At 32.1% G+C, this 26,593-nt stretch overlaps 4 protein-coding genes and 1 non-coding gene across 6 annotated transcripts; 3 read left to right on the forward strand and 2 right to left on the reverse strand.

Annotated features, from left to right (window-relative positions):
- Nucleotides 1–2,309: 2,309 nt before the first annotated feature.
- On the forward strand, nucleotides 2,310–4,182 carry LOC114176929 (small ribosomal subunit protein S13, mitochondrial). 2 transcript variants are annotated; one of them, XM_028062133.1, is made up of 4 exons: nucleotides 2,310–2,509; nucleotides 2,603–2,836; nucleotides 3,420–3,572; nucleotides 3,840–4,182. In XM_028062133.1, the coding sequence occupies exons 1-3, from the start codon at nucleotides 2,450–2,452 to the stop codon at nucleotides 3,570–3,572; spliced, it is 447 nt and encodes a 148-aa protein (XP_027917934.1). In that variant the 5' UTR covers nucleotides 2,310–2,449; the 3' UTR covers nucleotides 3,840–4,182. The 2 variants fall into 2 exon arrangements, with proteins under 2 accessions (XP_027917934.1, XP_027917933.1); XM_028062132.1 differs by having other exon boundaries at nucleotides 2,312–2,509; nucleotides 3,829–4,171.
- A 6,664-nt stretch (nucleotides 4,183–10,846) lies between these two features.
- LOC114178843 (probable tyrosine-protein phosphatase DSP4) lies at nucleotides 10,847–13,638 on the forward strand. Its single transcript, XM_028064963.1, has 5 exons — nucleotides 10,847–11,251; nucleotides 11,352–11,445; nucleotides 12,950–13,007; nucleotides 13,108–13,151; nucleotides 13,245–13,638. Exons 1-5 carry the CDS (start codon nucleotides 11,049–11,051, stop codon nucleotides 13,428–13,430), a joined length of 585 nt encoding a protein of 194 aa, XP_027920764.1. The 5' UTR covers nucleotides 10,847–11,048; the 3' UTR covers nucleotides 13,431–13,638.
- A 687-nt stretch (nucleotides 13,639–14,325) lies between these two features.
- LOC114179992 lies at nucleotides 14,326–14,452 on the reverse strand. Its single transcript, XR_003603572.1, has one exon. It is a non-coding gene; the product is annotated as a small nucleolar RNA snoR111 (small nucleolar RNA).
- Nucleotides 14,453–14,734: 282 nt separating this feature from the next.
- On the forward strand, nucleotides 14,735–17,754 carry LOC114178842 (protein CLMP1). Its single transcript, XM_028064962.1, has 2 exons — nucleotides 14,735–15,007; nucleotides 15,132–17,754. The coding sequence occupies exon 2, from the start codon at nucleotides 15,145–15,147 to the stop codon at nucleotides 17,467–17,469; it is 2,325 nt and encodes a 774-aa protein (XP_027920763.1). The 5' UTR covers nucleotides 14,735–15,007; nucleotides 15,132–15,144; the 3' UTR covers nucleotides 17,470–17,754.
- Nucleotides 17,755–22,320: 4,566 nt separating this feature from the next.
- Nucleotides 22,321–23,960, reverse strand: LOC114176120 (1-aminocyclopropane-1-carboxylate oxidase-like). The gene is made up of 3 exons (XM_028061057.1): nucleotides 23,693–23,960; nucleotides 23,031–23,591; nucleotides 22,321–22,891 (listed from the first exon to the last, which is right to left on the reverse strand). Exons 1-3 carry the CDS (start codon nucleotides 23,795–23,797, stop codon nucleotides 22,601–22,603), a joined length of 957 nt encoding a protein of 318 aa, XP_027916858.1. The 5' UTR covers nucleotides 23,798–23,960; the 3' UTR covers nucleotides 22,321–22,600.
- Nucleotides 23,961–26,593: the final 2,633 nt, after the last annotated feature.

Here is a 26,593-nt window from a genome sequence, read left to right on the forward strand (position 1 = left end):
CGGATACGCTATTTTCTCATCATTTTGAACTTTTGAATTGGATTGCAGCGCCATTATCCCCACTTCTACTCTATTATTCTTTTGGCTTAAATATGTTTTTGTCCTATTTTCGTAATGATCGTTATGATTTTATTTTCACATCATATTTAAAATATTTTTATGTTTTTGTCCTATTTTCGTAATGATCGTTATGATTTTTATTTTTACATTATATTTAAAATGATTTTTATTTTGATTGAATGTTTAAAATGATCATTATTTTCGTAATTTGTGTTTTATTTGGGTACACGTAACACATCCTAATATAAACTGTGTCACATGTACAATGATCCGTCAATGATTTAAACAGAGTTACAAAAAATGACCAAATAAAATACGAATTGTGAAAATGAAAATCATTTTAAATATTCGGTCAAAATCATTCTGTCAAAATGAGGACGATGCATAATAAACACTACGAAAATAAGAAAAAAAAATATTTAAGCCTATTTTTTTTATGAAGTATTCACAATTTTTAACCTTATTTTCCTACCAAATGTGGGACATTATAAAAGGAATTGTCTTAACTTGCTCCTACGATCTTTATTATAAATATGTGTTGAAAGAGAATTTCTACTTTGGTGCCTATTCTAAGAAAATACTCCCTTAAGTATTAAATTATGTACAAGTATAAATATTTGAGGAAATAAAAAACAAAGAGCAAAACATTATTTTCAAGATTTTTCTTTGAATTTCATCAACCAACGTGTGTATTTATTTAGTCAACTGTTTACTTATTGTTGGTTGAGGAAGTAAATTCTACTATAAACGATTTCTTTTATAAAATAAACCATTTAAAAAAATTATCTAAATAAATCTATTTCACTTTAATTTTCAAACTATACTAGTTTACTGCTGACACTGAGAATTCAGTGCTCCTAACTTTCTCGTTCAGTTGTTACAAATTCCAATATGTTTTTAAATTTTATTGAACAATGGAAGAAAAAAACTAATGATATTGTTTATCATTAAGAATTTGATTAAGCTTCGCAACATATGACCATTAAATATGTGTAATTTAAGAATCAAAATGAGAACAAGTTTGTTTGAATGAATATTTTTAAAATATGTAAATTTTGAGAAGAAATTATGCTATAAATTGTTGAAAAGTTTGTCAATAATCAAATTGTCACAAGTAAATGATTTATGATATCGATACTTAAAATTAAAATTAAATTATGTATTTTAATTTTATGATATTTTGTATTATATATATATATATATATATATATATAAAATGAACTATCTAATCTTTAAAATAGTAATATTTTTATGATGATATTAATTTGTAATTTTTAATATTAACTATTTTTATATATGATTTTAATTTGAATTTACATAATAAAAAATCATAATTAACTATCAGAATACGTATAGTCATAAATATGCATCATAAATAATCATAAGAGTTTATAACATATATTTTCTGATTTATTACGGTGGTACGAAAAAAAACTAAGTTAAACATAATTAAAGGAAGAGATACCAAAGTACATGGAAAGTGATCTACCAATAAATAACAAAGTTATTCATACAACTGTAAAACAATTTTCTGAATCCAAGATTGTATTTTGTAACATATATAAAAGGTAATACATTTGGCTACAGACTACAGTACTAAATTTGGCTACACGAATAACCTGTAATGTTTGCGAAGTTAACTAATAATAAATAAATCGATAAATATAATTTTACATAAGAAGATATAAGTATATAAATGGTACTACGTAGGTGAAATTTGTGATTTTAAATAAAAAATATTATTAATTAATTATAATTTTAAATTATTTTTAAAAATTACTAAACATTTTTGTATTTGTATTTTTTTAATTTGTACATATATATATTTTTAATTAAATATTTTATTTCATTTAAATAAATTGATCTGACAAATATTAATTAATTTTATTTATTTATCTTTTAGAAATTCTATTTTTTTATTTCTTAATCCACCACTCTCATCACTTTTAGATCATCACATCACATCATTACAAAAAATTAAAATAAATAATTTAAAAGTGATGAAAAAGATAAGTTAAAAATAAATCAAAAAAAATGAGTTAAAATATCATTTTCCTTTAAAATTTGACCTAACTACCCTATAATAAAAGTACAAAAATAAAAGGAAAAAAAAATATCTGGAGTGAGTGAGATGATATTAAAAAATTAAAAGCAGGCAACAAAATACAGTATTTTACTTAAAAATACAAGCAACACATACAAGTCCTCACCTGTAGGCGAATACAGTATCTGGATCGTCGAAATACAAAGGTTTGGTATTTTGGTGGTGGCTTTCCACTTCGGCATACATTTCCCTCCCTCTGCAGTCATCACACACCATACTTGAAAGCATCTTCTCTTACCGTTTTCCCTCTCCTTAGTCGCATCTTCAAATCTTCCCCATTCCAACATGTTCGGCTCCGCGCGAATCTTCTCCGACGTCGCTCTCCGCCTCCGCCAAAACCTATCGGTAAATTCTCCTTCGGCACAATTCGCCTTCGCCTAGGGCTTTGTCCAACATTCTGGAGATTCACGTTATCCTTTTTCTCTTCCTTTTTTGCAGCTTCGAGGTGTGCGCGTGCAGAATATCAACATCGGAGGCGGTATGGGAGGCGAGATTCCCGACAACAAGCGTCTGGAGTACGCTCTCCAGCACCTGCACGGAATAGGGCGCTCGAAAGCGCACCACATTGTGTGCGAGCTCGGCGTTGAGAACAAATTCGTGAAGGATCTCAGCAAGAGGGAACTCTATTCCATTCGCGAGTTGCTCTCCAAGTACTTGATCGGAAACGATTTGGTATTTTCTTCCCACCTTTTAGGCGCCTCTTTGTATTAATTATTCTATGTTGTTTGCACAAAAATACCGAAAAACAAAGAAAGAGTAAATTGCACCTTACTTTCGGGACTGCGCAAAACTCCTATTCTTCTTTATTGTATTCAGCAGCGTTGTGTGCAACCTCCTTTACCGAGTACAGTGGTACACCCCGTAATGCATGTTTTTTAAACAACTAAGGAAGGTTAGTGTAACGAGTGAGTGATCTATTTGGGGTGTCAGTATAATGTTTTTCAGATGATTAAGGATTGTTAGGGACGAAAAAGGAGGGGTGGTAGGAGAAATTCGACAAAAAATTTGGGTCAGAATAATTCACTCAAAGAAAAATAAATCAAACTATTCTCGTTGGTTTAAATCAACGTATGTGTATTGGTTTTCAGAGAAGTCGGATGAAAGAGCTTCTATAAAATGTGTAGTGTATGATTTGCTTTTAACTTATAAATAGGTGTAATTTATTTCTGCCTTCTCATTTTCTACTTGTATGTGTTTAAGTAGAACTTTTATCTAAGTAAGCTTGTTTGTCTCGTTATGTGTATGTGTGTTTCAGAAAAAGTGCGTTGAGAGAGATGTGGTAAGGTTGGTGGGCATTCAGTGCTACCGAGGGATCAGGCATGTGGATAACTTACCCTGCCGTGGACAAAGGACTCATACGAATGCACGCACCAGGAGGAGCCGGAAAACTTTCTCTGGATCGAGATAGGTACCGCTTGAGAAACAGATGATTCTGATATGATGAATAAGTTTTGTTAGACTTAGCTGGTTTAAGTGAAATCAATGTTGAGATTTACTTGTTCAATCTGCCTTTGTCGGGTTTATCTCTTTTTGCAAGAGCTTTAATGGTCATATTCTGCATTTTGGTGGGTTTCTTGTCTTGGTTGATTGGCTAGCTAATGTGTTTCTTTATTTGAAAATTTTTAATCATTTATGCTGGGCAAGGTTTTAAATTGTGGTTGTAGCTTTGTTGCAGTGCAAACTTACAAACAACTGTAAATGATGCCATCACAATTGTGGTCCCAGCGGCTATGGATATCCACAAACCCTTCGTTTTAGGACTGATATTGTGGTTGCAAACTATTTATAAAGCCTCAGTACTGATGTGATCACTTTAGAGTTGTGGATCAGTTGAGAGTGGAATTTGTTAGTTGGTTATTATAACCAACTTTTCATATGTTACATTACTTATTTACCGGATTCAGTTTCACTTTACGTTGAAGATAGAATGTGTGTATGCTGAACCGGTGAGTTCCCAACATTCCAGTGTCTTGAGTGCAGTTAAATTTTTCACCTATTCTCTTCCCATTTGTTGGTAACCAGAGCTCAATTATTTTGCACACTTTAGTCGTCAGTGTTTTGGTATGCACTGATTTTGGGTGATTGAATGTGTTAGTCAGCTACTAACATGAGATGAGCGGGGCCTGGTGTTAATGTTATCATATCAAAGCTTAGAAACAGAAATAAACTTTTAGGTTTTCTACATTTTGATAAGCTATCTCTAATTCGTATTTTAGTCAGTCAAAAAATTGCAATTTCTGCCAGGCATTCTCATAATCAAGTGTGACATGTAGAGTAACACGCCAATGATATCTGGATGAAGATTTTCAAATTGAATTTTTTGAATCATCTTTCCTATACAAAATGATTTTGTACAAAAGAAATAGACGGTCTAATGTGCAATGCTTGGGACTCTGGTTGATGAATGAGAGACCACTTTTAAGTCTGTCGAAATAGTTGTTTGCTGAGCATTCTTTATTCAAGCAACTGTATACAAGATCATGTCGCCAGCGAAAACTCGGGCTCCATATGGAGATCCTCCTCTGATTTAGTCCATTTCAAACGTTCCAGCACCAAAGGTGTAACCAATAGGAACATAGAGAGTCCATTTCAAACGTTCCAGCACCAAAGGTGTAACCAATAGGAACATAGAGCATTCCATCATGGTGGACTAAGTGTGTGATTGCTGTCCAACTACAATAGTAGTCATAAAAATGCCTAACAGTACTACTACGTTCACTAACTTAACTATAATTGCTAGGTTCCACTGCTGTGGTTTCTTAACCTCCACCCTGAGTGCCAGTGCAGACAAAGAAGCCAGCAGGCACCCCTGCCAGCTTTTACATCAACTTGTATTTCGTTTGATGCTTTTCGTTTATTGTTTTCATCCAATTTCAATCGTCTAATGCTGTTGTGTATTTTTCTTTTTTCGAGTCACACAATTACTGAATTTGGTCTGTTGATGATTATTACCAGTGAAAAACTAAAACGAAATAAAGTTGTCATTGTCCAAGATTCTCTGAGAAAGACAATGGTTGTGGGGAAGTGATAAAGAGAAGAAAAAAAAAAAGCCTGAGTGAGATAATGGAGAGACATAAAGGCTATGTAGGAGTAGAAGAATAAGAGATACAACCCTTTTGTTTTGAAATTCGAGAAGTGTCACCACATTTTGTTCATTAGATAGCCACAATTCCTAATTTTTCTTTTTTTTTAAACAATTACTTTTGTTTTATTTTGATTTTTTTTTTAAACGGAAGAAACACGCCCGTAGGTTCGGTTTCCTTTTTTTGACAACAAAATTTGATGTAAAAATTAATTGAAACTTAAAAGGATTTAAATACATTTAAATTCATGTACCCTATGTTTATTGTTTGTATTCATCAGCAATTAAAATTTCTATTTACATTAAATAAATTCAATTAATATTTTTCTTTGTTATAATATTAACAACTTATATAGGGAGTAAGAACTTTAGGAAAAATGTTATCATCTAAAGGTTTAATTAAGTTTCAGGTCTGTGATAAGTCTAAGCACTAAATAGTGAGATCGTACTGAAGAAACCATTATCGAAAAAGAGTAAGACATTTGATAAAAGAATCATTCATATCTATCATAAAAACGGAAACAAGGTTAAAGACGATTACTTTTAAACACTACGTAGTGAGGTCTTACCGATCACTATATAGTGAAGAAGCCATTATCGAAAAGGAACAAGACATTTGGTAGAAGAAACAAAGAAGATCACTTTTGTGTAGAGAAGGAGAAAAGAACCCAAATGAAAGAGAAACAAAAAGATAAAGTGTGGGTTAATGAGACAGAGAGAGAGGAAGATGAAGTGTGTTTGGAAAGTTAAAAGAGCAAAACGCGTGTCATGATAATTAACGAGACAGAGCCAAAGAAATTGCATGTAGTCACATTAATGACATTCGTCAATACAACGTTTGCGAGAAGCAATGGATAAAATAATATGTGGAAAAGCTACTGAATGAAGACGACTTGGTGTGAAAAGTTTATATTTCTCATCTCTCAAATTATATATATATATATATATATATATATATATATATATATATATATATATATATATATATATTCTACTTTCGATTCATTCAACTTTTATTTTGACCAGTTTTTCTAATTTTTATTTTTTGACTAATTGTTTCAGTATTCCTTTTTCTGACCGATTTTTTCATTTTTATTTTCAATTTTTTTAGAATTTTGAGTTGACTCGTGTGAAAAGTTTTTTCTACTTTCGATTCATCAAACTTTTATTTCTCAACATATATTTGAAAATAGAAACCATTTAAAATATGTTTCGAAGAATTCAGTTTTTTATTAATTTTTATTTACAAAGACCGGTATAAACATCCAGATAACGCCTGTGTACTGTCACGCTTGGATTCGCTAGCAATTAAGTATTTATTTTTAGAAAAAGGAAATTGGTTGAAAATGAAGAATGGGTCTGAGAGTTGAAGTCCACTTGACTGAAATGGACTAAACCAACTGCGCGAAATTTAGTAATCGCAGGGAGCGAGGTAGAGATGGCAAATAAATTCGTGTCCGTGGGTATCACCCGAACCCGTCCCCGTTTTGACGGAGAATCCCCGCTTTGACTGAGTATGGGTATGGGTATGGGTAATACCCGAAATTTTCAACTGGGGATGGGGATGAGGATATATATATACCCGCCCAAATACCCGTCCCCGCTTAAATTACTAAACTATTTATAATTTATTAAATAATCTAAAAAATATATATAAATAAATAATATATTTACACATAAAATATAATATAATATAATATAATATAATATAATATAATATAATATAGTATATATACATATAAATAAAATATACTTTTATATATATATATATATATATATATATATATATATATATATATATATATATATATTTACACATATACATATAATATAATATAATATAATATAATATAATATAATATAATATAATATATATACATAATAATATAATATAATAAATATAATATATACGTATAAAACAAATTAATCATTTAATTAGTGAGATCTTTTATAAACAAATTTATAACATTACAAATTTATAAAAATTTAAAAGAAATATATATATATATATATATAAAAGCATAAAATATCTACGCATATACATATAATATATATACATAATAATATAATATATATTATTATATTTATATTATTATATAATATAATATAATATATACTTAAAATAAATATATATCTATAAATATATATATATAAACATAAGATATCCACACATATAATATATATACATAGTAATAATAATATAATATATAATATAATATAATATATATAAATAATTATATATATATATATAAACATAAGATATCCACACATATAATATATATATACATAGTAATATAATATATAATATAATATAATATATATATATATATAACATATTTCTCATTCTCTTTGTTTTTTGTTATACACTTTGTTTACTCTCTCAATTGTCTGATTTGTTTTTCAAGATTTAATTTTGAAGGTAATTTTTCTTCTTCTTATTACATAATTTTTACTCTCTGTACATGGTTATGTTCAAATAGGTGTTCCTCAATTTCATTATATGAAATAATTTTTAGGTTACACATTTGATTATCTTTATTTATTTATTTATTTTCATGAAAATGTTTGACTCTTATTTTGTAGCTCTTCTTTTTGTTACTTTGGTTATACACTTTTTTACTCTCTTTTAATTGTTTTGGCTTGTTCTTTAAGGTTTAAGCAGATCTTCAAGGTACTTTCCTTTTATCATAATCTTAATTATACATTTTTTTTCCGTTATGTTATGTTCAAATGGATATTCTCAAATTTGGGTCACACATTTAATTATCTTTACTCCTTTATGATAATTTTATTTATTATTTATTTTTTGTTTCATGATAATGTTTAATTCTCAATTTTAAGTGCTCAATTGCATAAATCCTTAATTTAATTCAAGATCAAAAGATGAAGAATCTATGTTTAAATTTGAATTATTATTAATTTAATTTTGTTATTTGTGCTATTTCGTTTAAGTGGTATAATATAAATTTTTAATAGTATAAAAAATATTTGAAATATTTTTAAACTTGATTATTGGTTTTCCTTTTATATTTTGTTAAAAAAGAAATTAACCTTTTTACTTTGTTTGATTTTTTTTTGTTACGTATGTTAGTTTCTAGAGAAAATGAGCACAGGAGATCAAGATTTGCAGGTACCAAGTCCACCACAGTGTTCACAACAACCAACTCCCTTTCAAAGTTCCAATAATGACAGTCAATCTCCATTGAATCCATCTACGCAAACACCTTCAGAAGTTCATGATGAAATACATTCAACAACACAAGTAGAGCCTGAGAAAGGGAAATTGAAAAGTGTTGTGTGGGAACACTTTGAAAAGATAAAAGTTGATGGAAAATACAAAGCTAAATGTAACTATTGCAAGAAACTGCTTGGTGGAGAAACAAAGAATGGAACAAAGCACAAATGATAGCATGATTGGAAAAATTAAGGATAAGTTGAAGTTGGACACACTCATTAAGAAAGGGTCTTTGCTTCATATGCGTTGTTCAGCACATATCCTTAATTTGATTGTGAAAGAAGGGTTAGCCGTCCTAAAAGAAGGGGTGGAAAAAATTCGAGAAAGTGTAGCATATTGGACAGCAACTCCTAAAAGAATGGAAAAATTTGAGGAAACAGCTAGACAATTGCGAATTTCTTTCACTAAAAAGTTAAGTTTGGATTGCCCAACTAGATGGAATTCTACTTACAAGATGCTTGATATTGCCATATGTTATAAGGATGTGTTTTTTAGGTTAAAGCAACGTGAAGCTCAATACACTTCTTTGCCAACTGATATGCAGTGGGAATTTGCAAAGGATGTTTGTCGAAGGCTAAAATTATTTAATGACATCACAGAAATCATTTCTGGCTCCAAATACCCAACTGCCAACATCTTTTTCCCAAAGATTTGTGAGATCAAGATTGCAATAAATGATTGGGTTAAATCTCCTGAGATAACCATTCAAAATATGGCAATACAAATGTTAAAGAAATTTGAAAGTTACTGGAGTGTTATTCATGATATATTGGCAATTGCTTCAGTTTTAGATCCAAGGTACAAGATGGACATGTTAGAATATTATTTTTATAAATTGTATGGTAATGATTTTGATCTGAAACTTAGTAGAATTCGTCAAATGTACTATGATTTGGTTTTGGAATATCAATAAAAAAAGAATGAAACTTCTTCTTATAGAGCTACATCATTGGAGTTGGGAAAGGATGTTGATAATGATGCAAATGAATTTTTAGAGTTTATGGCAAAAAAGAAAAAATCTAGAACTACAGTTATGAAAACAGAGTTGGATTATTACTTGGAAGAAGATAATTTGCCGGTTACACAAGAATTTGATATCCTATCATGGTGGAAAACAAATGGGTTAAAGTTTCCAACCCTTCAAGCAATTACAAGGGATGTTTTAGCTATTCCAATAACAACTGTAGCTTCTGAATCTGCTTTTAGTACTGGTGGTCAGATATTAACTTCTCACCGTAGTCGACTTCATCATATTACTATAGAGGCTTTGATGTGTACAAGAAGTTGAATATGGAACTCAAACCATCTAGGTAAGTTACTCAAATTTATTAATATTTTTTGTTAGTATTTTTTGTGAATTCTCATCTAATATTCTACATTTGGTGTTTGTAGGTGTTAAAAAATTAAAAGGAAAAGATGTTCTCATGAGTGAAAATGAATCTGATGAAGAAGGTACATTATATTCTAGTAATTAAAATTTTCAATTTCAATTATTATATCATATCTAATTTTTCATTTTTTTCTATGTGTAGGTGGATCGAATGCAAATGAAACCACTGATCATTTGTAAAATTAATAAATATTTTGGTTATTATAAAATTTTAGTAATGTGTAATTTTTTAGCTTTTATATAATTATTTGAATTTTATTTAGTTGTTATTTGATACTTTAATTTGAGATTTATACTATTATAATATTTTTCTTAATATTTGACATCATGAAAATCAAAAAGAGTATGTTATTTTAATATTGAATATTTTGATAGTATCATGATTTCGTTGGTGTGATTTTTAAATTTTTTTTATAAAAAATATTTAATTGATATATGGAACAATAAAAAAATGGGTATGGGTATGGGTATAAGAAAATACCTGTTACCCGGTGGGGATGGGAATGGGTCAAAAGTTGTATAGCCGTTGGGTTTGGGGATGGGAATGAGGATGAATTTTTATTATGGAGATGGGGATGAGATCATGATACCCGTACCCGCCCCGCCCCGTTGCCATCCCTAGAGCGAGGAGCAATTACAAAAAACTAAGCACTTCTTTTACTGGATTAAATGCTCTTCACAAAACTCATGTGTCATTGTTTTGTTTTTCTTCCTGCACCATAAAGTTGCTCTATACTTTTTCCACTTTTGCTAGATACGTACTACTATACGTATTTTACTTCAAAATACAAGTCCTCTCCCGGGCGAATACAGTATCTGGATCGTAGAAATACAAAAGGTTTGGTATTTTGGTGGTGGCTTCCAATTTGAGCATATTCCTTCAGTGTACGTTTCCCTCTTCAGTCATCACACACCATACTCAAAAGCATCTTATCAAAGATCCTCTTACCTTTTTCTTTTTTCTTTTTCTTCTTTCGGCTTTCTATATATATTCTACACTATTTCTCACCACCCTACCTCCAAATCTTTATCTATATTTATTTAATAATCTATAATAGCACCATAGACAGATCCTCAGAACTGGAGATCCCGTGAATCAATCAACTCGCTCCTCCACGTAACAACATCAATCAATCGCCTCTTTCGCACTTCAGTTCTTCATTTTGGCGCCAAAACCATGAAGTTCGACAACTCCAACGGCCAGCCGACCCTAGCCGCCCACCTTCCGCCGCCGCAGGAGGACAGCACCGACGCCGAAGCCGATGAGATATTCGTCCCGCCCCTCAACTTCGCCATGGTCGACAACGGCATTTTTCGGTCCGGCTTTCCCAATTCTGCTAATTTCGGTTTCCTGAAATCGCTCCGTCTTCGTTCCGTAATGTCTGTTTCATTTTCTCTTCCTTCTTCTATGTCTCGTCATCGAGTCCGGCTTTCAGAATTTCACGGTATTTCAGTTCGATCCGTATATATTTTGGTGCAGATGTTTGTGTCCTGAACCGTATCCAGAAACGACGTCGGAATTTTTGAAGGACAACGGAATAAGGCTTTATCAGTTCGGGATCGATGGCTGTAAGGTTTGTATTATTCCTTTTGTGATCGTCGTTTGTACTCTGGCCTGAGATGCTTCTTTACTATTATAATAATAATAAATTATTATTCATTGATGAATTTTGCCCTTTTGTTGTCTACCTGTTTACTGGAGTTACTTGATTCGAACGTCCTGCATATTTGCATAAACTTTTTTTCCCTATTTACTCAGCTTTCCAATCCAATTTTATCAGATTTTTTTTATAGTTTTCTAATTTTAGTTTCGGCTATTATTTTGATCTGTTGCTGCGGTGCTTGGACACTATTCAATTAGTTATTTGAAGACGAGGTCGACTATAATAAGATCTAAATATATAAAAATTATTTTACTGAGATTGCATAAATTTCTTGAAGGCGTCCTTAGTGGTTGGTTACTAGTGTTCCTTGAAGGAGCGGTATAAAATCAAAAACATTTAGAACTATGCAACTGCAATATACGATGGACTAGGGATGTGATGCATCGGAGAAATTAACCAATTGTTTTCAGTTGTTTTAAGGGCTTGTATTCACTATAATTAAGTGTCACGCTATTAATATCGACCAAGAGGCTGTTTACCTTCACTTGTAGGTCTTAACGTGGTCCTTTGTTTTTTTTTTTTTTTTTGCCTCATATTGGTTATTCAACTAAAACAGTTAGTTGTGATGACTAGAGAAAATCTCAACTTAAGACCAATTTCTGTGCTTTTAGCTTAACAATTATTTGGTATGGCTGTGAATTTCAATGCTCACTAGAAAGTATCGGGTTTCGGGTTTCTCTTGCCTGTTTGTAGGGATGGCTTCTCTTCAGTTTCAGGCTTAATTTCATTTTCATACTGACCAACTGATAGTAAATTTCAATTGAACCAAAGATGATACTGTAAGTCTGTCAATACGCTTTGGTATGTTTGTCAGATACTGTAAGCCCTTTGTCCTGAAGCAGTTCTGGAATCAATTATTTCCTTCATTCCCTCTGTATGAAGCTATTTCAGGACAAAAACATTCGGATTATTTATTGCCCTCGGCATACTCTTGCCTCATTTAAGAAGTTTAGCATAAATTAACCTTTTTCACCTCCGCTTAGCAACAATTATACTAGCTATTATAGTCCGCCTCATACTAAAATCGGTTGTAGGTGCTTTAAAGGCAAATCCAGGACTTGCTGGAACAATGACTTTAAGATGCTTCTGTGTGTTCGTGAATTTGTCTAATTAAGGTGGCAAAAGTTTGTCTAATTACAAAATAGGGACTCTATTTTCAATATGTAAGTAGTCTTACGTCCTTTAAATACTCCGAAATAGTCACCAATCTTGTTTGTAGCTTACCCTGTCTAGTTACTTTCCTTCGAAATCAATCTTTTGCTGGAGTTTTAAGGTGACTCATAATTGCCGGATTATTTTTGTTATTATCCCTTTGGAATCGGTCTTTATCTCAAAATTAGGTTATCTCAATTTAATGATAGCAATCCCCTTTCTCCACTAACTGCCTTCTCATGCCTGAAACTAATGTGGGCAGGAACCCTTTGTCAACATCCCAAATAATACAATTCGGGAAGCTTTGAAAGTAGCCCTCGGTATTAAAAAATCTCGAACTTCACTATTCTATTAATAAAGCTTCGACATTTTTCGCCGAAATACTACTGACCTAATTGGTGCTTGATTTTCTGTCTCCAGATGTTAAAAACCATCCCCTTTTGATTCATTGTAAACGAGGAAAGGTATGCACAATGGATTTGTTCTTTTGAGAGTTTATTTTCGTTACTATTTTGGAATTGTTATTCTTCAATTGTTCAGTGATTTACCATGATCAGCACCGCACTGGTTGCCTTGTGGGATGCATAAGAAGATTGCAGAGATGGTGTCTATCATCTGTTTTTGATGAGTACCAAAGGTTTGCAGGTGCCAAAGCAAGGGTGTCAGACCAGAGGTTCATCGAATTATTTGATATATCCTGTTTGAAGCACCACCAACTCCCATTTTCATGCTCAAGGAAATAGAAACAAAAAATTGTCTATTCTAGAAAGTTACTGCTTCCTCCCATGGAATATTTCCATAATGAAGTGAAGTTTCATAATCACTATTAGTTTAATCATAACGGCAGGATCAGCTTCCTGATGTATACTTTCCTATTAGATGTTGGATCCAAATCCACCAAATTGTGATGAAACATGCAAAAAACTAATGTTTTCATTTGATTTCGCATCTCATGACCCCAAGGTAAAGGACCCAGGAGAAAGATTATATATATATATATATTTGTCTTCTCCCAAGACAAACAAAAAAAAAGAGTGATGTATTCATTCATCAAGACACAAATTCTTAAGAGAATATACTAAGTCAATAAAAGATGACCAGAAATTTTTAAGAACTTACAGAAAAACAGAGCAAAAGTGAATGAAATACAGTGATTTATGTAAATAATTAAATTGTTATTTTTCGCCGAATGCGTCCAGTAGATAACACTTCACATTGTCACAGCCAAATCGCACAAATCAAAAGTTCGCACAAATCAAAAGTGTTTCAATTTAGTATAAAATTTTTGATTTCTATCGAATAGTTTTCAAACAGAATGCACAAGTCCTGTAAGGTTTAAAAGAGGGGTATCACTGGGGAGACAACACCAATGAGACCTGAGTCCAAACACTGACACCACTCTCAACCCAAAACCTTAAAGGAATGGGTTTATGGGTCTTTATCCTTATATGGTGTTCTACTTTCTCAATTCTGGTCAATATGAAACTTAGACTCACACTTGAATTCCTAACAAGTCCTCTGCTTTCTTAATTTGATCGAACATGGATTTCTTTCTGAATCAAAGCATTCACCAAATTGCAAAAACAATAAATAAGGCAAAGAAAAACGAACTGAACAAATAAAAACAAGAGAAAAAGAATGTAGACGAGGAACAATCGATTCGCCAACCATAAAAAGGGCGACCGAAACGATGACTCGCCTATTTTTTATACCTCAATGATCAAACAATGGCAGAGACACTTTGAACAGTCTCTTCATTCTCATATAAACCCACTGAGGACTTTCTTTTGCAGGAAACAGAAAACAAATGACAATTGAAATCGAAGCACTTATCATTTATCATGACAATACAAACAACTATGACAACCTTATTCATCTAACCCGGTTGTCCTTCTTCGCCGTCGAAAACATATTGTGTAGATTGAAACAAATCTTAGGCGCAATTTATAGAGTCGTCAATTCGATACAAACCCTAACCTGTCATTACCACGGGACAAAATTACCCCTCCTCCTTATTTTATTTACGAAAATACCTCTAAACCCTACGAAGTCAACAACAGATTCATCACATCATAGGGTTGAGAATAAGGAAGAAACAATGAACGTGCTTGTGATAAGGAACTAAACTATCTAGGGTTTCAGACCTACGCCGAGTTCTCAAAACCCAACAAATACCATTGAACTAACAAAACCAAGCTACCCACACCTTCTTTTTTTATTCAATGCCACAAGCTATCTTCTTTTTCCTCTTCTAGAGTCTTCTACTGACACAGGTTATCCAATTTTTGGCCCAGTTTTCGTTTCGTGCGGCTTCTCACCGGTAAGTCTTAACTATTTTTTCTTTTTAAATCTCTCCTATTGCTCTGTTAATTTGGGCTTTAGATTCATGGCAACGAGTATTCTAGTTTTTGTTGATTTGAATTTGAGTTAATAATGACGCGTAGGAAGGGCAGTAACATGGGGAAATCAGGGGGTAGGAGAAAGAAGGGTGGTTCGAACCCAAACCAGGGTGTGGTTGATAATTTGGGTTCAGGTGTTGGTGTCCCAACGGCTAACGGTGGGTCGGAGTTGTTGGATTCGTCGATATTTTTGAAGAAGGCGAATGAGATGAAAGAGGAAGGGAATAAGAGGTTCCAGAATAAGGACTATGCCGGTGCTCTTGAACAGTACGAGAGTGCCCTTCGTTTAACCCCCAAAACGCACCCTGACAGAGCCGTTTTCCACAGCAACAGGGCGGCGTGTTTGATGCAGATGAAGCCCATAGATTATGAAGCTGTGATTTCTGAGTGCACCATGGCGCTTCAGGTCCAGCCCCGCTTTGTCCGGGCCCTTCTTCGCCGGGCCCGTGCCTACGAGGCTGTCGGGAAGTATGAAATGGCTGTGCAGGATGTGCAGTTCTTGTTGGGTGCTGATCCTAGTAACCGTGATGCTTTGGAGATCGCTCAGAGATTGAGGACTGCGTTGGGCCCGCGCCAGGAAGCCCAGCAGGACCTCCAAAGTCGACCCTCTCCAGCTGCTCTTGGCGCTTCCGCCGTCCGTGGCGCCCCTATTGCTGGATTGGGGCCCTGTTTGCCAGCCCGGCCAGTGGCGAAGAAGGGAGCCAATTCAGCAGTTGGATCTGTTGTGTTGCCTAATAGTAACAAGCTAGACAGCAAGGCACAACCGGTTTTGCCGACTGAAAATGGTTCTGATAACAAGTCCCACTTGCCAAAACTGGTGTTGAAGCCTTCAAGTGGTTCTCCAAAGCCATCTAACCCTGGGAAGGATGACCAGAAGGAACAGTCTTCGGGCATTCATGGGCAGCGTTCTCAGGCTGCAATTCTGTGGAGACCGTTGAAGCTTGTTTATGATCATGACATTAGGCTCGCACAGATGCCTGTCAATTGCAACTTTAGAGTACTGAGGGATGTAGTGAGCAAAAGATTTCCTTCGTCAAGTTCTGTTCTGATCAAATATAAGGATTGCGACGGTGATCTGGTGACTATAACCTCTACTGATGAACTCAGACTGGCAGAGTCTAGTGTTGATAACCATCTCCTCAAAGAACTTGGGGAAGTTAAAAGTGATTCTGTTTCAATGCTGAGACTGCATATTGTTGAAGTTAGTCCGGAGCAGGAACCACCTTTATTGGAAGAAGAGGAAGAAAAACCAGTTGAGAATGAAGGGGTCAAGGGAGATGAGAGCGGATCTCATTCTTCCCTAGGCGAATCTGCCTCTGAAGTTCCTGACAGTGAGGTTGATAAGACAGAGAAGGAGGCTCCAAAGGAAAAGCAAGGAGCTACTGGAGATACTGAAAGCAAAGAGGTGGAGATGGATGATTGGTTGTTTGAGTTTGCTCAGCTTTTCCGCTCACATGTTGGTATTGATCCAGACGCTCATATTGACTTGCATGAGCTTGGGATGGAGCTTTGTTCTGAGGCACTCGAGGAAACAGTAACTAGTGAGGAGGCCCAGGATCTATTTGACAAGGCTGCTTCAAAGTTTCAGGAGGTTGCTGCTTTAGCTTTCTTCAACTGGGGTAATGTTCACATGTGTGCAGCTAGGAAGCGGATCCCTCTGGATGAGTCAGCTGGGAAAGAGGTTGTGGCTGAGCAGCTTCAAGTGGCTTATGAATGGGTCAAGGAAAAGTATTCGTTGGCAAGACAGAAGTACGAGGAAGCACTCTCGATCAAATCAGACTTTTATGAGGGACTGTTGGCTCTGGGGCAGCAGCAATTTGAAATGGCTAAACTTCATTGGTCTTTTGCACTTGCTAAGAAGATAGATCTATCTGGCTGGGATTCTAAGGAGACACTTCAACTTTTTGACAGCGCCGAGGAGAAGATGAAAGCCGCAACAGATATGTGGGAGAAACTAGAGGAGCAGAGAGCAAAAGAGCTAAAGGACCCAAATGCAACCAAGAAAGATGAATTATTGAGAAGAAGAAAGAAACAAGGAGGTACTAGTGAAGGTGAGTCCTCCGCTGGTCAGGGTGATATATCTGCAGAAGAAGCTGCTGAGCAAGCAGCTGTCATGAGATCTCAAATTCACCTCTTCTGGGGTAATATGCTTTTTGAAAGATCCCAAGTTGAATGCAAATTAGGAATGAGTGGTTGGAAGGAAAACCTGGATGCTGCAACTGAACGCTTTAAGCTTGCAGGAGCTTCTGAAGCAGATATTTCCATGGTTCTAAAGAATCATTCCTCAAATGGTGATGCTAAAGATGGAGATGATAAAAAGGTTGAGAACACACGGCACAATAAGACCATTAAACCAGATATCAATAAGGCTAATGAAGTATGAGATGGGTTGGCTTCGAAATCTCTTCTGCGTCTGTTGTTCAGCTGAGTGTTAAATGACGACTCTGGACAAAGAATATCCTTGTTGCTTGGAGTTTAGATGCGATATCTTATTTTTTTTTTGGAAATAGAAATTGAAAATTTAGGGTGCCTTAACTAGTTAGCTGTGCCCGTTTTCTTTTTCCTTTCTCTGAAGTTCTCAGCGATCTAATGAAGGGAGATTATTTTTTAACATTATTTACGCAATCATTAATCAATCTCACTTGCTAAGGACCAATCATTTTTGTCCCCTGCTATGTTAGTAATGCGGATGCAACTTAGTTTGAGTATTGCTTACTTGCTTAAATTTCAGACATTTGTATTGATTGCCCTTATCAATGTGCTGAATGTGTTGCTGAGTTTATAAGATGGAGATTTATGGGGCCATGTCTTGAGTTTGTTTGTATCGATCATTGACAGTAATCTTTGCTGAGTGAGTGAAATTTTTGCACTTTGGAGTGGTAATGTGAACTTTATTGGAGGTCCTCAAGTCAAATAACACCTTTAGTTTTCAGCTATAGTGATGAATAGAATAATAAAAGTGAAAAGCAAATATAGAAGAGGACACAAAAGAGATGAATTACCATGAAGTTTGAGTGCCCGGACTCGACTGTTTCATTGAAATTGGCTACTATCTATGACAAATGTCTTCAAATATGAAAGTGGTAATATTTTATCAAACATTATATACTAATTTTGTCAGAATATGCATTGGTCAATTTTCTTGGTTAACTTATGTTGTGTGATTGATGAATGTGATTGGCAAGCAAGAATATCTTCCACGTTTCAGCTTATAGCCCTTTCATTACGTCCCATCTTGGTATTTCCGAATTTCATTTTAATCATTTCAAGTATATTGAATTGGGAGATTAAATTGTATAATCAACTTCCTTAATGGGAAATTTTTTTGTTATTTTGTTATGTTGTTGATTATCTTAGATTTCCTTTTGAATTCAATCTGAATGTTTAATATGTGTTAGATATTTACACCCTCTGCTTTGAGTTCATTGCTTCACAGAAGTAATCACGTTTTGTAGAGAATTTAATAAATGATAGGTCTTCAAGAAATCAGTCTTTCCCAAATATGAAATATAAGTTTGAGGGGCATGACAATTGGTCTGCAAGAAATTATAACTACAACTCAAAGTCTAAGGCTTTGACTACTTTTATCACTTTCAATAAAAAGACTTTGCCAACTATTAATTCTCTTGTTTGTGTTATATTTATTAGTCTCTAATTATACCATTGAATCTTCAAAAAAATTCATCAAAATTTGTTTGAACAATAATGAAACATGAATCCAAAAGAATACAATAAAAAATTGATATCACATTTTCATAAAAAATGTATTTTAAGACTAATTTATTCCTATAAAAAAGATGATGTTTGCATTTTATTTATATACTATAAATTCATCTTATTTTTTATTGATGTCCAACGAAACCTTTCACACGGAGGCATATACACTAGTGTGACTAGACATTAATGTTAGTCTAATAATAAATGGAACAATAAATCTAACAAACAACAAATCTTAGTAAGATAGACTTCAAATGATTTTAAAAAATGAATGTTAAGTTTAACTCATGTTCTTACATAGATTCAGCATGTGGACCTTTGGATAGGTAACAAGATCTAAATGGTGACTTAAATATCTCTAATGGCTGGAATAAAATCCCTCATTGCTCATAAGAAAAAATTCACTTGCATAAGACTCTATGACATCTCAAGGATAGTAAGAAAGTTTTAGGATTTGATTATAATAAGAGAGTGTGTATTCCTTGGTGAAATAGTGTGTATTTATAGGGTTTATAAGCCCTATAAATTATGTTATAAAAACATAAAATATCCAAATAATATCAATAAATATAACAACTTACCATTTATATACTAAATTAGTAAGATGATAACAATAATGCAATTTTTTACCTAGTTAAGCATATATCATATTGATATATGGTATTGAAAGATATTACAACATAATTAAACTACTAATATTTAGTCACACATTCTATTAATATATGATAATTATACTAACAAACATCTCTTAAAATATTATTTAACCACTTTAGATAAATCTTATAAAACTAATTTATAAAGTGATATTTATCCCTATTTATATATATTATAAATTCGTCTTGTCTCTAGTTAATATATAATCTTTAGACACATTTTATTCATTCATATTATTTTCTAAACAAAACTTTCATAAAATTGAAATTATTGGATTTCTCCCATTCACAAAAATTTAACATATTTCATAATAACATAAGTTTGTAAATAATTTTCTTATTAAACATTAATCAACTTCATTTCGTTTACTCAATTTAAACCCCTCCTTTTTATTTTTTTATTGACAGTATTTGATAATAATAGGGAGAGTTGAAACCATAGTCCATTGTTAGTTCTCCGATCAACCAAAATTACCTACTTTTTTAGAACTCTTATCGTGACACTGTTGGTTTGCAAAATTCAACGATGATGTTTTTTTACCTACTTTTCATTCTTAAATATTATCAACATTCTGGTTTGGTTGCATTCCAATTTAAAGGGAAGGCTCATTATTTATGGCATTATTTTATCTGTTTCCTCAGGAGGAAACTTAGAATCCTCCAAAGAATTAGCAACAAACAATTTTCCCTTTTTTAGTACAATAACTGCTATGCCTAATTGCCTACGCCTATACAACTTCGGTATAAATTGAATTTTTCAAAATTCAATTTAAATCCCATAAAGTATATTAGAGATGACATCTACATCTATTTAATTAGATCAAACTTATTTTGAATTTTTTAATTTAATTTAAATTAGTTTAAATTTATAACTACTTTATGTGTTTGTCCAATTTTTATTTTTTGAAATTTTTTGTTTCTTTCAATAATAGTATTTAGAAAATAAAAAACAATTTATTTGATGAACAAGACTGATTGATCATAAAAATGAACTTTTATGTTAGGTTAGGTTAGACTTTTAAACATGTCATAAATAAACTTAAAAAATGAGACTTATAAAAGGTAAATAAGTTAATGGGTAAGAACGTTTCAATAGAGGTCATGTTGGGACTTCTTCCTGCACCCCAAACCTTCTCTTGTACCCCCAATAATTACCCTTTTGACCTTCTGTTTTCTTGACCCCCAAACTAACTCCATCCTCTCCTCTCCCTCCTGCCCCTCCGGCGAAGGCCTTGCCTTCCTCATCGCCTCCTCCACCCACTTTCCCGCCCTCTCCATGGGCCTCCCCCAACCCTCCCCCAACTCAACCTCCTTCGCCGTCGAGTTCGACACTATCTTCGACCCCTCCCTCAGCAACATTAACGACAACCACGTTTTTAATTTTAATTTTTTTTAGAAACAGATTTCGGAATCCGTTTCATACTTTTCTGAAACGGATTCTGTAATCCGTTTCATAAAAAACATGAAAATTTATGAAACGGATTTCGGAATCCGTTTCATACTTTTAATTAGGGTCAAAAAGGTGTAATTATTGGGGTTACAGGAGAAGATTTGGGGGTGCAGGGAGAAGCTCCCGGTCATGTTTCGATTGTAGATGGTTTGGATCACATCACGAAACTAAGTGAGGAGTGAAATATATTTATTTACTTTTTTAATATTATTATTTTAATTATTTATTTTATTGCAATAAAAAATAAATATTAATAATAGTTTTAATATAATTATTTATGTAATATATATCGAAAAAATATTTATAACAGGACTATATTATATAATTAAAAATATAATTAAGTATATAATATTTTCGTCTAATTTTCTTTATATTCATTAGCATAGAAACACATTAGGCAAATGTATTTTTTTGCTTTCTTTCTATAATAATAATTATTAAACTAAAAATGTAATTATTAAAATAAAAAAATATTATTAAATTATGAAAAAGTTTCACAAAAGTTAATTATAGAATAAATAATTTAAATAAATTTATTATAGGTAGTTTTTTTACTGTGTAAGTAACTTTTTTATCGTGATAGTTCATTGAATTTTAAAAAATAATTATTTAAAAGTTAAAATAAAAGAAATGTATGCATGCTAAAAAAAATAGTTAAAAGGAATAAACTCTTTTGTTATTATTATGTATGTAGAAAATTTAACATATTTTCAATCTTACTTTTTGTATTTATTAATTTTTTTCTTTTCATATTTTCTTTTAAACATTCTATATTTAACTAAAAAGAGATGTAAGGTATTTGTTGGGAGAAAAAAATATTAGTTTTGCTGTTTGGTTCAGAAAGAAAGAATTAAAGATATTTTCGAAGTTAACTAATTTTTATATTAAATAATTTTAAGTTTTAAAATATAAATAAAAATAATTTTGTAGATATTAGAACTTCTAAATCATTTTGTTGCTTTAGTCAAACCGATATCGAGGAAAAATGAACATCAAAGAAGGAGTTTCTTCTGCGAATAATGATATTTGACACGCAAAAGTATTTAACAGTTATGTCACAATATTCTTCATTTTTTTTTATAAATACAAAAAAAATTATCTATTCTTAGTCTTCTTCATTCAATTCCATTTTCTTCATTAAAAAGCTTTCTATTAATCTAGTCATTTATTAATCTATTAATTGAGAACTGAATCAACTACATCACGGTTACATTCGTCTACAAGCTATTGTCTCGATTGATCTGTTGGTAAATTCTCAAATATTTATATCCAAGTAGGTATTTTAGTTTATTTCTTTTCCCTTTTTTTTCTTTTTAATTAAATTCAAATCATATGGATATTGAAGTTTAATACAAATCCAAGTTAAAAATAACTAAACAAAATTCTTGAAGAAAGGGCAAAGTACAAGATTATATAGTAAAGGCGAAAAATTCCTCCACCAGTTATTATTAAAGTTGGCATTTAGAGACACTTTATAACATTAAGCATCACTCACATTACATAAATAAACAATTATCATATCAAACTAATCTTTTATTTTCAAACCATAAATTTGGTTTATGCTACACATGCATAACGAGGCACCCATAGCAAACAAACATACAAGTACTCATATATATTATTATTATTATTCTTATAGTTAATAATATAATATAATATAACGGTTGAAGGTTGAAGGTTGAAGAAGTTGAGGCTTAGACAGTTGCTATTGGGCCAAAATTAACGGTGGATGATTGGATGGCCTTCATAGCTTCAAACCTGGGCTCTTTGGCCTGGAATTTAAGCCCAGCATAGAGCTTCATGTAATCATCAAAAACAAATTTGGGATAAACTTTGGTATTCTCATCTTCCTTCACCAACGCTTCTGCTGGAGCTATCACTGCATCATTCCCCGGATTGTAAAACGACGCTATGGACATTCTGTTCCCATCGCTCTGTGTAATCACACGGTGCATCACACTCTTGTATTTTCCATTCGTAATCACCTGTTTTAAAACTCAAATAAATTAATCACATAAAAAATAAACATCTCAAATATTATCATAAAACACGTTCTGTATTAGATTAAGTGCGTTAAATATTGAACTAAACAACTCAAATATTATCATAAAACACGTTAAATACCTCGAGTTGGTCCCCAAGGTTGATGACAATGGAGTGGCGCATTGGGGGAACATCGATCCAGTGGCCATCTTTGAGGAGCTGCAATCCACTGACCTTGTGATCTTGAAACAGTAGAATGATGCCACCAGCATCTGTGTGAGCTCTCAGACCCTTTATCAGCTCTGGCTTCGGACAAGGAGGGTAGTTACTCACTTTCGTCCCAAAATTTGGTCCCTTTGACCCATAAAACACCTTCTTCAGATACCCTTTCTCCAGCCCAAGATTCTCACACACCAACTCAAGAACTTGCTCAGCCAGTTTCTCCAGTTCCACTGCAAACTCCTTCATCACCTTCCTCTGTTCTTCGCCCAGATCAGGGATCTCTGAAATGTTAGACTCAGGAAGATGCCGCAAAAAGAAGGTGCTTTCCCAATCCATGTCATTGATTTCGGACTCTGCACACTCCAAACCTTTGCTTTCCACCATTTCCTTGAACCTTTGCTCCATACACCTTTCGTAGTGCTCTTTCGTCACCCTCTCCACAGTGTCCATCAACTCTACGGATATTCCATGGTTCACCAGCTTCACACAGCAAAACAAAATCACATGAATCCCAAAAAAAAAGAGTTTAAAAACATTTCATTTTTAGAAAAAAAAAAAACAAAACAGTTTGAAATGGCTACCTCGAAGAAACCCCAGTTCTCGCAGGCGTCCTTTATTTTCTCCATGGTTGCTCCTCTCTCTTCATTGTTAAGGTTCCCCATGTCAACAACTGGAAAATTCTCCATTTCTCTATTATTATTATTTTCTCTCTCACTTTACCACCTCTGCAACTGTATGCTGTGAGAAGAGCCTTCGTGCAGGGTGCAATTTATAGAAATGAGAGTGCCTCATCAACAAATTATTTAATTCAAATATACAAAACAGATAAAGTTATGCTTTGTCTAGTGCTTTCTTCATGGCTACCTCCCCATTAAAATTTATAAATTCGTATCCAATCGATTAAACTACGTACAATTTTTTTGTAAGAACCTATAATTATAACGTGATTTTGATTTCACCTGATTTGTTCATACTTTGTAAAAATATTAATTTGATTTTTTGAATTATTCTTTCTTCGAGATAAAATTAGGAGTTGATATACATGTACGTCGCAGACAATTTTTAATTATACACTGTTGCATCTTTTTTTATTCGCGAAATAATTATTATGAGAATCAAATATTTTCAATTGCGTGATAATGTACGTACGATTGAACAGTAACATTTTCCTTTCTTTAACGAAGTGTGCAAGGAATGAATGTTTATAATAATATTCAAGTTGAAAATCGGTGATTCCAAGACATTCTTGGGATAGAGATGCCATTAATCTTTTATGATATAGAAGAAAAATGAAAATATTGTTTTTATAAATTAGTTTATTGTATTAAATTAAAGTTAAAGTTCAGATTTAATAATTGAATATTTTGAATGAATATGAGAACATGTAATCTAATTGTTTTTAGAAGAAAGAGGTGAGAGTGTGTTGATGCACCACTGACAATTTGGGAGTGAGTTTTTGTTTGTTTTTATTCATGTTGTTGGCGTTGGGACGATAAAAATAACATGTCTTGAAAAGTTTGACAAAATTAGTTACTATATAATGAGTTTTAAATTTATGATATTTCTTATCTCGAGTCAAAGACATTTCAAATTTATATTTAACTTTTTTTATTTTCATAGATTTTTCCCAAGAATTAGTACTGTATGTCGAGAAAGTGTCTGATACTAAAAAGGTTTAGAAAATTTGTCTAACGAATTTATTAAAAGATATTTAGACTTAATTGTTTTGATGATTTTTTATTATTCCGTTTTCCAAGTTAAAACTTTATGTACGTCAGCGAGTATGGTATATCTTGTGAATAAAGTGGATAGAACTCATTAATTATAGTGAATAAAAGTATTCCTACGTTATTTTTAAAGCAAGATAGATATTTGAAATATGCTGAAATTTAGATACAGTTTTTTAATTAAATTATATTCATAAATTTGAAAATTTGTAGCTGAGGAATATTTTTTATGTTTAATTTTATACATTCTAATGAATAATAGTATTTGTTTTTATCTCCTTAAACAATATTTTCTGCATGAGATATGAGTGTATTTTTTAATTTGAAAAAGAAAAGAAAAAACAACTGATATAAAAATTAGTCAAAATCATATGATTTTTGTTGCATCCCATAATCTCTAAATCGAAGAATGCGGAAGTAGTGGTTCGATAATCATTCAATCGAAAGAAAAATAAGATGTCTTCATCTTTCTTCAGTGCAGAAAAGATGATGGTATAGGAAAGTAATCACCTCTCTCTTTATCTATTTCATTATTAGTGTAAATTTGAAAATTTAAACTTTATCCAAACAATTGATAGTGTGAAACTTGATTTTCTAGTCAAATTATGATACACTAAGTATACATGTAAAATAAAATATATAATTTTTAAATTTTTTAACTATTATTTTTTAGTATGTAAATAAATTTTAATTTTAGTACACGGTCAATACCAGATATAATACAGCAAAGTCTTATCTCCAATTATCCTAATTATTTGAATTTGAAAATATAAAAATTTAAACTATTTTATTACAATATATATATATATATATATATATATATAACTTTAATTAATTTTAATTTAAATTATTACGATTTATTATAGATTAGATTAGTTAAATAACGATTAGATCCAATTTTATGGATTTCTTTTTGTCTACCTAGTTTTCAAACTTTATTGGTATTTCTTTCGTAACTAAGTTTGACTAAGTTTTATTGAAATTGGCCCCCACAACACCATTAATGAGGATAAATTAAACCTACCATTTCTTCATGCTTGGTGTCATTTAAGTCAAAACAAATTTTAAATAAAATTCACTCCGTCACTTGTTTTTAAGGTTCGCAATATTTAAATATGGAGGATCTAAATGTACCAAACCTAGCTAATGCTACATGAACCAACATGAGTTAATATCTTTGCCAAATTTTAACACGTACCACATTGAAAAAAACTTCAATAGGAGAATATTAAATAACTTAAAAATAGTCTCTACTACTGAAAAAAATAAAGTTTCTGCTAATTATTTTCGCATTCAATTTAGTGTGACATTTGTAATATAATAATATTTCCAATATGTAGAATTTTAAAGAATTATAATGATTTTTTAATTGAAAATCATGCACAAAAAAGTTATTATAAAGAATTCATTTCCTAATTAAGATTGAAATGGACTATTTAGCAATTTCCGGCGAGGAATTTTTCGTTAAAACATGACCATTCAGCATTAAATTATGCGGCAAACATTTTCCTAAATCTCTCAAAGCATGTCTGGTCTTGTATTGTAGTACTTTAACCACGTTAATTGATTCCCTTATCAAATCACACTTCATAATTAAAAGTTGCAAAACCCTACTAAAAAACAATATAGATTACATGTTATATGTAATTAATTTAGAGCTTTTTAAAGCTAAATCTATATTATTTCAAGAAACCACTCACTAACCAATCTTTAGCGAAAGTTTTCTCAAAAACACGTTCGTGCTGTATGTTGTTG

Source organism: Vigna unguiculata, chromosome 3, assembly GCF_004118075.2.
Source record: "Vigna unguiculata cultivar IT97K-499-35 chromosome 3, ASM411807v1, whole genome shotgun sequence".
Lineage (NCBI taxonomy): Eukaryota > Viridiplantae > Streptophyta > Magnoliopsida > Fabales > Fabaceae > Vigna > Vigna unguiculata.

Excerpts from the sequence above, each read along its gene's own strand:
- LOC114176120 (XM_028061057.1), bottom strand. The coding sequence starts at position 23,797 with ATGGAGAATTTTCCAGTTGTTGACATGGGGAACCTTAACAATGAAGAG. Across the intron at positions 23,592-23,692 it reads AGAACTGGGGTTTCTTCGAG|CTGGTGAACCATGGAATATC; the intron begins GTAGCCATTTCA and ends TGCTGTGTGAAG. Across the intron at positions 22,892-23,030 it reads ACCTTGGGGACCAACTCGAG|GTGATTACGAATGGAAAATA; the intron begins GTATTTAACGTG and ends GTTTTAAAACAG.
- LOC114178842 (XM_028064962.1), top strand. The coding sequence starts at position 15,145 with ATGGGGAAATCAGGGGGTAGGAGAAAGAAGGGTGGTTCGAACCCAAAC.
- LOC114176929 (XM_028062133.1), top strand. The coding sequence starts at position 2,450 with ATGTTCGGCTCCGCGCGAATCTTCTCCGACGTCGCTCTCCGCCTCCGC. Across the intron at positions 2,510-2,602 it reads GCCTCCGCCAAAACCTATCG|CTTCGAGGTGTGCGCGTGCA; the intron begins GTAAATTCTCCT and ends CCTTTTTTGCAG. Across the intron at positions 2,837-3,419 it reads ACTTGATCGGAAACGATTTG|AAAAAGTGCGTTGAGAGAGA; the intron begins GTATTTTCTTCC and ends TGTGTGTTTCAG.
- LOC114178843 (XM_028064963.1), top strand. The coding sequence starts at position 11,049 with ATGAAGTTCGACAACTCCAACGGCCAGCCGACCCTAGCCGCCCACCTT. Across the intron at positions 11,446-12,949 it reads TCGGGATCGATGGCTGTAAG|GAACCCTTTGTCAACATCCC; the intron begins GTTTGTATTATT and ends TAATGTGGGCAG. Across the intron at positions 13,008-13,107 it reads AGCTTTGAAAGTAGCCCTCG|ATGTTAAAAACCATCCCCTT; the intron begins GTATTAAAAAAT and ends TTCTGTCTCCAG.